Genomic DNA, 11,861 nt, shown 5'->3' with positions numbered 1-11,861 from the left:
TGGCTCTCTCACGGAAGGCGTTCCAGAGGATATGAGGGCTCTCATAATGAGATCGTTAACAGTGGAGTGTCGAGAGTATCTGCCAGCACTGTGAACACATGATAGGCCATGTATACCTTTCTTACCCACTAAACTTCCGCAAGCAGGGCACTGGTGTTGTTCACAGACATCTGCTCCCAAACGTAACGCACAAGCGATTCGGAAACTTTCGTCGGGAAGATGCAGCCCTAGGGAAGAAGATGGGATAGCTTGTAACCAGGCACCTGCTTCAGGGGAAGAAGTGTCAAGAAGACGTGCCTTATCTTCAGGATTGGTGGAGGACTGAAGAATAGAAGATAATCTGGAGTCTATAAGAGGAGCGTCCCATGAAGTTTGAAAACTTCTCTTATCGAAATCAGGTAGATCGAGTCCGCCGCACGATATCCACTGGGAGATACAATCATTTATCTCAGCTTCTGAATCCTGATGAATATCCTTGCGAAGAAGAGAAGTGATCAAAGGCATAGAGCTATACATGGATGAAAGGAAAGATGGAGTAGCCAAGTCAAGGGCTCGACGAATTCCTAGACCTCCGTGATCCACAGGGAGAGATGCTTGTAGCCATGAGTTATCTGTGAGAGAGCAGTTGAGAAGAGATTCTAGGCCAAGTCGGATGGATTCATCATATTGTTCCAAAAGATCTGTCTCATGCCAGGATGGAGAACTACGAAGGAAATATAGCAGTCTTGGAATGGCTAATGAGGCCCGTAGGAAATAAAAAGCTGAGTGGGTAGATAACTTTGATAGGCGAGTGAAGAAGAGATCTAATTTAGATATCTTGTCCAATAACAAAATGCGTCGAGTATCAGTGTGTAGCGCTGCACCTAAAAGGGAGGCTCTGTCGGATGATATAAGTTGAATTCCAGGTGCAACTTCGTTGAAAAGGGAGTAAAGGATGTTGGCCTGTTCGTTTGAGACTCCCAGGAAACCGACTTCACATTTGCAGAAATTGAGTTGTAATCCAATGTCACGAGATTGAGTACGAATCTTGGACAAAGCTTCGAGGACATCTTCCTTGTCTCCAGCTATAGTCCCATCGTCGAGGTACCAAATGTTTAACTTGGTATTGATATTTCTGACAATAAATTGAAGTGTTAGCGCAAATAAAGCAGGTCCTAGGGGGTCGCCTTGTTGAACACCTCGCTGGGAGAGTATGATATCTTCACCAAAAAATAGATGACTCGGCTGTGAGTAACACTGATGTATGAAAGTGTATATATAAGGGAAGTGCGTTTTTACGGCTGTAAGCATAGAGTCTCTGTTGATCTCGTTGAACGCATTCCGGAAATCTAGTTTCAAGAAAATTTTCTTTTGTTTGTGGGGATGAGAATAATACAGTCGGGCGACATGGGCTGTAACTTCTGAGCCATGAGGAACGCACACTCCCAACTGATGTGGTGACAAGAAAGTAGTTAACGGTTCCCTAATTCTTTGGCATACTATCTTGGCTGAAAGCCGTCTCTAAACGTTACCGACAGCGATGGGGCGTATATCACCACCTTTCTTCCTTAACGCTATAAGCGACGCTCCGAAAAATAGTGGTCTAATTTCTGTAGGTACGTTTCCAGTGAGGATTATGTGAAGAATATCACTGATAGTGCTTAACAGACGGTCTCTAGAATCGATATCCTGGCACAGCAAAAGATCCTTGAGAATGGAAGGGCGTAAACTATCCATACCTCCTGCAGAGCCGGAAGAGAAGGATCGAAGAGCTTTCTGTACTTCTTTGACAGAAACTCTAGGGACGGCTGGAGCGTTGTCAATGAGTGCAGGGGGTGTGAAAGTATGACTGTGTGTAGGGTGTTTGTTGCGTAATGCATCTAGCACTGTAGCTTCTGGAGGCGCCAAAGTGTCATCAGAGATGAGGAGTCTGACTGCTCCATGGACATCGCCATCGGAAAGTTTGTTCTCGATAACCTTGATGTTGAAGGAGTTTGGGTCTGTCACTCGGCGAGGTTTGGAGGGTCGTTGGTGGCGATAAAGAAGGGCATCGCAGCGAGAATTAGTCCAACTTGTGATTCTTTGTTTCACCCATGTAGTGAGATTGGACACTTTGTTCGTTCTTGTTGGTAAACAAAGAGTTACGTAGGGGAAGAAGAAGAGCTCCTTCCACGATTGCAAGTTATTAGTAGATATAATATTCTGCAGAACGTGACAGAGGGAGTCAGCCAACGCTGGTCTAGCTCCTCGAGGAACTCTACGAAGAATAGGCGTTATGGACTTGAGTTTTACGAGGAGGGTATTGCATGCTTCAATTGACATCTCGTTGGATTAAAAATACAGTTGCTCAAGGTAGTATGTGAAGTAGATTTGTGTGCAGAAGGTGAAAGCATGGTAGTGACGTTGGACGATGAGGGTTTGGCTTTGGTACTAGTGAGATGGCACTTACTGTTGTGGATTGCTAGGCCTCTTGCATTGAGTAATTGTTTGTTGCACTGAGAACACACTGAATCATTATGTACAGATGCACCAGCAGTATTGAAATTATGAATGCCCGGGTCATCATTATATTTCAATGACACAGAGTGGTCGACATTGTCCGGCATGACGCTAGTATCGTGTCCGGTCGACATATTAAACAAATGGTAGATCAAGTGAACAAACATTCATGTTTGAAACGGTTTAACAATAGAAGAATATATTTTAAACTTCGATTTCATATACACACAATTCACTACCATTGTTAGGAGTAACGTATTGGAAACGATATTATGGCTGAAGAAAGCAGTAAATTAAAAGTTAAATCAGTTTCCGAGAACTGTTGGAAACGAGGATTTCACTAATGCAATCCTGAGATGTTCACGCACGTTTTGACACCACACTCGTGAAATTAAACAATGTTTTTCCCGCACTCAATATCCGAAATTCAAACAAACACTAACATAATGCTCGAACACAAAATTGTTTTTAGTTTCTTTAGATGTAACTGGACATGAATGTGGGCATGTGCAAAACAAATTGGATCAAGTACTGCTTTTCTGACACATGTTACCCACCCCAGCCGCCATCTTGGATTTAACTTTCAGTTTTTCAAGTGAGAATAGGTGCAAGTGATATATCAAAATCATGTACAATTTTCTTGTAAATTCATTGGTGTAGTGAATTTTACCGTAGATTGTTCCATTTCGAAGGTATTGTGTGTTAAAGACCCCAGGCACTTCGCGAATAGACATTACAGAGTAATATCAGTTACGCTTACATTTTGATGTTGACAAATCAAAACAATTTCTAACTGGAAAAATACTGTAGGCTTAACAAACTCTTTAGAACATTGATGTCATAATCTTATTACATTTCTGTAAGTGTTCGTTATTACTTGCATGTTATACTATAGCAAGGTAGTAGTATTGTAATACGGTCACAATGCCTAATGCCAAATACGACCAGATTTGGGTGAAGACCTACCATTTCCGTATTGACGTCTGTGTGTCTGCTGTATACATGTACACTCATGTCCAAAATTATTGTCGCATGCCTATATATATGTTTTTCTAGGAATATAAGTTGATAACGAATTCGCCTGGCACTTCTTATAATGTTAGTATGTGTATAATCGGCAAAGACATGTATGTGGCAAATTTCATGTCAAAAGAGTAGTAAATAAGAACAATAAAACGGAAATAAAATTTTCCTATCCACTTAGCAACATTTTATTTTCATCATTATAGTTTTCGTATTTATAATTCTTTTCCTATGAAATTTACTAGAAATATACATTTCCCGATTATACACATAAGTTTCAATTAAAAGTACCCTGGAAAATCATTATCAAATTATATTCTTACAAGAAGACAGTTATAGATATGCGACAATCATTTTGGACATGAGTGTACGTTCAAAGAATATTTCGCCAATGATAAATCACGTAAAAGTTTGCATATACACATGGGGCCCTGCACAACTTTCTATTTGGTTCAATATTCGAGAAGTGCCTGACATTTATCATGCAATACCTTCGAAACGGTACAATTTACGGTAAAACTCACTACACCTGATCTATTTTGTCCCCTCCTACTTCTATATTTGACATTTGAGTTGAGTCAGACGCGTAGCCAAGAAGGGGACCGGACTCCTTCCCCCCCCCCTTCGAGACCAGAAATGAAAGAAAATAAGGAAGGATGAAACAAAATGAAATGAGTAAAAGAAGGATCAGCGTTAAAAATTAAAAACTACAGGAAATGTTTGGTTACTCTTTCTTATGAGAATATTTGTATTACTTGTAATACATGGTGGCGAGGTGAGCGAGATATCTTAGAAGAGTCAGGGAATTTGAAATTTTTAGAAAAAGTTACGGAATTCTCAGCATTTCTGCTACTAGTCAGGGAGATTTCAAGCTTCCGAAAGTATAGTGCCGTTGTGTAACAGCATGGGTATTTTTTTATCATAATTTTTCGTCATCGCATCCTTGCAGTGTCAAACGTTATTTCAAAAACAATTTTCTACTGCTCCTTTAACCTGTCATTTGGAACAGACAGTAGTTGACGGAATAATAAAAACAAAAATATATGTGGAAATAAAGTTCTGTTAACATTTGATTCAACAGAAAAAGAAACACAGATATTGTAAAATAATTTACGACATTATTGAGTATGTACTTTTTATAATAGTGAATATGTACTTTTTGTAATAGTTGAGGTCATAATGAAAGGAAAATTTTTATATTTGAATGAACAGAGGAAGGACGTAAATATTGTAAAATCTTTTTCAATACATTTTTTATTTTACCCGAGATTTCTTCATAGTTTGTTATTAAAATACTTACCAACATATCCTCATTTTATTGTAATAACAAAACAATACATGTTGATAGTAAAGTAGTTTAGATTGATCGAGCTCCTGGGCCTTCAGAATTTCATGTAAGGCCCCCCTTCCCCCCGTTACGAAATTCTGGCTAAACGAACCAATATATGTTGCCATTAAAATAGTTTAGAATGATCGAGCCCCTGGTGTGATGACCACAGTATTTCATGTGACGGACCCCACCCCCCTTTCACGAAATCCTAGCTACGTGTCTGGTTGAGTACAGTCTAATAGGAAACAATTAAAGAAATTACACTATTTATTACAATATTTTCATAGTACTAGTGTTAAATACAAGTCTATTTAAGCATGCTACGAACGTTGTACTGTATTAAATATTCACTGTCAATACATTAAATACCTAGTTAATAAAGCGTCTTACTTTCACTTTCGTTTAAGTATACGAACTATATTAGGAAACAGAATGATCTTTATCACATTCTTATGTTGCTACACTGGTGTAACAGGCAGATTAAGATTTAAACGTGATACAGCATTTAAAAAGATGCAGCCAACACGTTTTATTTTTACAAAAGAAATAACCAAAAAAAAGTGTGTAACTAATGCCTTCAGTTAACTTATTTTTTATATTTTTAGTAGTGTGTTAAAAAAAACTTCCCATTTCCAGTTTCTCTTTTTAAGTACAGGTGAAGAGGTGGAGCCAGGTCCGGGGAATGTGGTTCTTATCGTCCCATTCTTTATGAAAAGACAACGTGCTACTGTGTGTGCGTGTATTCTTATATTGAAGGTGTTAAGTAGTTTATTTTAAGACAAAGTTATTTGAATGCATTAGAGCTACGTTTCAACGTGCGGGTTAAAAATAGAAGTTAATTTTATATGATGCTTCGAGGGTCTTTTTAATATTACTTCCCTGTCCTCTGGTGCCCCTTAGATTCTATGTATTATATCACTTATGTAAATTAAATAGCCGAAGGAGAATAAATTACAGATGATATAGTAATACAATTCGGATGAAATTCCATATTTTCTTGTTTCTTTCACAGGATGGTCTAAAATGAAAATGAGATATTATCTTCCTATAATTTATGGCCCTTTAGACAAAAAAAGAAAGAAAGAAAATGAATGTTTATTTTACATACTTCTACCTTGAAGCGCACAGTATCTGGTACTTCAGTTCCAGATATGGTAATTTTCTTGTCATTATATATAATTCTAATCTTAAATTTGAAATACAGGTGTATCATATTTCATATTGAACCTCTGTTGCTGCTGTACTGTTCAAGCAGCAATAATTGACTTACTACACCTTAAAATTACGAATGAAATATAGATAATATTTCTTTCTAGGCAATATCCGAGTAACTACGAAATATAAAAAAGTAAACCTTGAAATAATTTTCTCACTCTCAATTTTTTCCTGAATATTTTGAGGAATGAAGTGAGGTAGTAAGACACATAAAATAAATCATATCCAAATTTTGGAATTTGATTATCAAAAACTTCTTGTTCTCGAAGAGATAATACAACTCTGCATGCCATCTGCTCTCTTCCTGCACATCTAAAAAAATCTGTAAGTGAAAGCTTTGGATTCTAAAGAATGGTCTTGAAATAAAACAGTTAGGACTGTACTAAATCTTACTGAAACCCGGAGCTCAGCATGAAAAGTAAGAACATAAACGGAAAATGTATTATTCTTTTTGAAAAAAGTTAAATGAAATTTCAAGTTGTATGCCCTATAATTATGTTCTGTACGCTGAAAGAGGCGAATGACTAATTAAAGTGAATAATTATGAAATAATTAGTGGAATGTGAATGTGAGAGGAAACGGGAGCATCTAAAAACCAACACAGATGTGATGTTTTCCACGACAGAATTGTATGACCTGGGATCGAACCAGGGTTCCCTCGCAGCAGAGGAGGGCGCTCTACCATTGAAGCATCATGCAATTTTACAATTATTATTATTGGTAGTAGTAATAGTAGTAGTAGTAGTAGTATTGATCAAGTTGATTGGTTATTTTTTAAGTTTAGCATCCCCTTCAACACCTACAGTGACATAGACGTAACTAGAGGTGTACCAGGGACAACTAGAATATTGTTGGACCACAGGTTGAATCTGTGGCCGTTGAAATGTTCTTTCAATTCTCACAGAAGTAAGGGCCCATTGACCTTACCCTAGACCAGTGGTTTCCTAGACCTTATTTACCTGGCACTCCACTTCATAAGTCTTTCATACTTCACGCCACAACCACTCTTTACCGTCCTTTTTGCTCGTTGGTCATACGTGGTGTTTGGCTGATCCCTTCTGCGACTGCAGATACAGCTTTGAATTCTCAAAACTTCAACAATAATAATATCCTATTCTGACATATTTTTATTTGTTTCCAGCAAGACTTTTGCATACCATGGTAGTGCATTATTATTATTATTATTATTATTATTATTATTATTATTATTATTATTATTATTATTATTATTATTATTATTATTATTATTATTATTATTAAATTTGGTCTTCGTGAAACTACAGTTCTTCCTCAATAATTATTTTGAGTTTGTACAATATTTAATTTAACGCCTCTTTTGTTACAACATTTACAATATTTGTAACTAAATAACGATAAGAAAAATCGTAATTCTTGGCTACTTGTAAATCAGCTATGAAGTTTCTAAATATCGCTTTTGATTTTTGTTAGTACTTTCAAACACACCGACAACCCTTTCGACAATTAAAGAAAAAAAAACAGTTGAGAATGCTCCAACAACATTGCCAGAACGAACTTAAAAAGAATGGAGATATGGAGCGAGAAGGATAACTGTCATTGCTCCTAGATGTAAAAGTAAATCCTTTCATCCGCACCTTCTTCTCTTCTCGCTAAAATTTTCATCTCTCTATGACTTATAGTTCCCGAGGAAAGGCTCCTCAAATCTCCCAAAATTCAAACTTTTTTTTTGGCCAATATCTGGGGAACGGCGGCCAGTTTGCCAGTAACTAGTTGTCCAGGGGCCACCTGTTACTATTTGGTACAAAAATGTCCATCATCCTCTTAGGTATTGGTCAACACCAATATGGTCTCTTTATTACTTACGGTTCTCGAGATATGGATCCTTAAATCTCCCGAAATCGGAACTTTTTTTTTTTTGGCCAATATGTCAGGAACACTAAGTCATAGAGAGATGATGATGGTGTTGATCAATGCGTAAGAGCATGGTGAACATTTTGGTACCAATATTCACTGGTGGCCAGTGGCCAAGTGGCCACCGGTTACTGTTTGGTACTAAATCGTTCACCATCCTCTTAGGTATTGATCAACACCAATATCATCTCTGTATGACTTATGGTTCCAGAGATATGGATTCTTAAATCTCCTGAAAAATCGGCCATTTTTTTTACCAATATCTCGGGAACGGTAAGAGTGACGCGAAAAATTCCATCACTTTCTCAGATACTTTTTGATTATCTATAGAATGGAGGGCTTAAAATTGAAAAAATTCGCAAAATAACAGACAGACAGACAGACATAGAGAATTCAATAACGAACTTTTTAAGTTCGTTGAAAATAATGTATTTGTTAACAAACAGCTTTAAAACACGAAGAAAATTTTTAAGTTTTACGTCTCACGATTATGTCGGCTAGGCTAAAGGAAACGGTGATGATGACAAATAAATGAAAATAGTGAAATGAAGAAAATAGGAGAATACGGGAGAACCCCGAGAAAATCCACGCACACGGTGTTTGTCCACCACAAAATTCATTTGGCACGAGCGGGGATTGAACCAAGGACATCATGCACCAGAGGTGACCGGTGAGGGCGACTAAGACACCGCGGCCCCTTTTTAGAAACGAAGAATTGCGAGTAATGTCGAAAGAGAAATGAGCAGTATTTAGTATTTATTTTGGGTACTGTTGGTAACAATAAATATACAAAAACCCTACATTACTTAGTTTGAAGCTGATCAACGATCGATTGATAATGGGCTCTTTCTTTCTTGTTTTAGCAGGGTCGCTATTGTGCTTCTGAATAGTAAACATAACGCAGTCTGTCTACATCTACGGTATTGCAACCATTTACAAGCTATTGTTCGTTTCATTAATTTTTCAGGTTGGTCTTCTGACTTAAGAAGTTTAGTTTGTGGTATTGTGAATGTTGTATAATTTCTCGTTTGTGTCAGTGGGTGTGGAATAAAGTGGCAGCTTCCAGTTCGAAGAGATTTTATAGTAAAAATTACATAAGATATGGTTCAGTGAAAAAGATTGTATTCAACTACCACAGTGTGTTGGGTTGCCTTGCTGTCCTTACCAATGATCTCTTCGTCACTTCTGATTGGAACCACATTACATCCACAGTACATCCAACTCTCAAAGACAAATCTAAAGATTTTTTTTCTTTTATTGTGAAAAGAAACTCTGAAACGTATAAAGTTGGACTCCTCTGGAATCTTTCACGATCAAAATTGGAAGGTGGTGGAAGCATCATATAAACTTTCTCTTCTAAAAGCCAAAGATAAAAAAATAACCTCATACGTACTATTGGTGAGTCTTCTATGAAGCCTTATGTACTTAAGACAACCAAAATTGTACTTGGGGAAGAAAACCAGGGGGGGGATTGATAAAATATCATTTTCAGATAATACTGTGAAATGTAGAATTAATGAATTGGCCTTGGATTTAAAAGAACAGCTAGAAAGGGATTTTTTTCCCCTGGAGTGTGATGTTTCCACGGACATATCTCAGTGTTGTCATTTAATAGTGTGCTGTCGGTTTGAATGAAAAGAGGTTAATGGAAGAAATATTGTTTTCAAAACGTTTAGAGACATCATCCAAACGTTCTGATGTTTTATCTGCTGTTTTAAAAGATTTGTCTTGGGTCAGGGTTGTAGGAATACATACTGATGGAACTCGAATAATGTTAGGTTCGCGGTCTGGACTTATAAAGCTGGCAAAGGACAGAAATCCTACAATTATTGGTTCTCACTGCTTAATTCACAGGCAAGCTTTAGCTGCAAAAACACCAGAAAACCTGAAACAGGCATTATCATTAGCTACTAATTTATTTTTTTAAAATTTTGTAAAGTCAATTGCTCTGAATACCAGGCCCGTATCCAGGGGGGTCTAGGGGGCCGGGCCCCCCCTAAATTTTGGCTGTCCCCCTAAAATTTTCACGGTAGACTGGCAAATGAATTATAATATGGTGAGGAACTATAATATAGTTGCATCGCCCCCTCCCCTAACTTCAGCCGGGCCCCATCTACATTTTGGGGCTGGCTACAGGGTTGCTGAATACTCGTCTCTTTGAGACTTTGTGTGACGACCTCAGTGCACAGTGACGACTTTACTTTTCCAAACCGAAGTCTTTGGTTGTCTAAAAGTAATATGTTAAGTAGGCTGTACGACCTTGATTCAGATATAAAAATATTTCCCACAACTGAAGGAAAAGATGAACTTTATACTTCTTTTACTGATGATATACAGTATTTGTATTTTCTCTTTCATATCTTGCTGACTTTTTCGAAAGATTAAATAACCTCAATCTCAAACTTCAAGTTAGAAACACGAATATACTAACTTCATATGGCACGATAAGAGCTTTCGTGAAAAAGATCCTACTATGGAAACGCCGTCTGAATGCTTCTACCCCCCTCCCCCAACTTTTTATCTTTTTCTTCCTTAAATGAGCTTCTTGACAATAAAAAGTATGATTTAACCATGTGGAGAGACAATATCAATTCACTCCTAGACTCAGTCTACTGTATGATGAATTCAAGCGATATTTTCCTGATCTGTGTGAAGAAGACTGGCAGTGCAAATTAGCAAGAACACCTTTCACCATCGATATGGATTTACTACCATATGAAATTCAGCAGGAAGCAATTGAATTGAAGTGCGATTCAGACGCCCAAAAACTATTTCAGTCAATATCTTTCAAAGAATTTTGAATTTGTTTCCTACCTCTTTATCCAAGAGTAGGAAAACAAAGTTGTTAAAAGTTCTTGTTCAGTTCTAGACAACTTACCTCTGTGAATCAGGATTTTCGACGTTGACCACAATAAAATCAGAATATCGCAACCGTTTGGAAATGGAAAGTGATCTCAGATGTGCTTTGTTGAACTCATCACAGAATATTAATAAATTTGTGAAGAAAAAGCAATGTCAACCATCATACTTTCTTTCTTTCTTTACCCTTACTTGGCATAACTCCATCTTATACACTGAAATAGCATTTTGTACTCATTTTTGATCATTTTATTTAAAAAATAATAATTTGCGTAGTTATTTACTGCAAATCTTGAGAACAGAAACAGAAATGGAAATGTCAAACATATAGGGTCTTATGCAGAATCGTTTTGGCGTATGATTAGCGTCATACTAAAGGCCTGACTACTGCTGGAAACATGTTAGTCGAACTCTTTAGTATGGCACTAATCACACGTCAGAAAGACTCTACTATGCTTAAGGCCCATAGCGTTTTCAAGCTTGCTAAAGCTAAAGTGTAAATGCTTACAAGTTGTATTTTATTCATAATTTTCTCATTTTATTTCTGTCATAGTTTGCGCCCCTCTTGCTGATATTCATGCCCCTTAGGTTGGAGAACCACTCCTCTAGACAAAAATCTTAGTTTTGTCAGTAGAGAATGAACTTCTTAAAGCGAGGATGTTCCGTTTTAATTTTCTAATTATTTCTTAAGTGACAGATTAGTATTCATCTAAATGTATGTAAGAACATAACTTTTTATTACCTAGAACTATTTCCAGCAGTTGCATTATCTGCCTACGCAGATATCTGATTTAATAAATTTACTTTCTCGTTCTCAAGAACTAATTTTTAAAACTAGGGCAAAAAATGCTCGTATTACATCCTTAAGCGATGACCTGTGCAGGTAACAGCTTCAATATTTCAATTAAAGCTAGAGGAAGGGCGTATCTTTGTTTTACAATAAATTATTTGAAATTAATCAAAACCTTGGTCATCACAGTAATGTATTCAGAAAAGAAGTTGTGTTAGATAATTTAATATAGTAAAAGCAGTCCATATATTATCCAAGACTGTTTTTATATTTGTT

The 11,861-nt window shown here is 36.9% G+C and overlaps 1 protein-coding gene across 1 annotated transcript in view; it reads left to right on the top strand.

The window, feature by feature from the left end:
- The first annotated feature begins 2,370 nt into the window (after positions 1-2,370).
- LOC145685459 (uncharacterized) overlaps positions 2,371-11,861 on the top strand; it is a 66,779-nt gene continuing 57,288 nt past the window's right edge. Inside the window, exon 1 of the mRNA XM_081757860.1 lies at positions 2,371-2,406. Within this exon, the coding sequence (XP_081613986.1) occupies positions 2,371-2,406 (36 nt within the window). The remainder of the gene's footprint in view (positions 2,407-11,861) is intronic.

The sequence above is a fragment of the Thermobia domestica genome, chromosome 5, assembly GCF_964235325.1.
Source record: "Thermobia domestica chromosome 5, izTheDome1.hap1.1, whole genome shotgun sequence".
NCBI classification, from domain to species: domain Eukaryota; kingdom Metazoa; phylum Arthropoda; class Insecta; order Zygentoma; family Lepismatidae; genus Thermobia; species Thermobia domestica.
The sequence above is the reverse complement of the archived record's forward strand: the minus strand, read 5'-3'. Positions and strand labels throughout refer to the sequence as shown.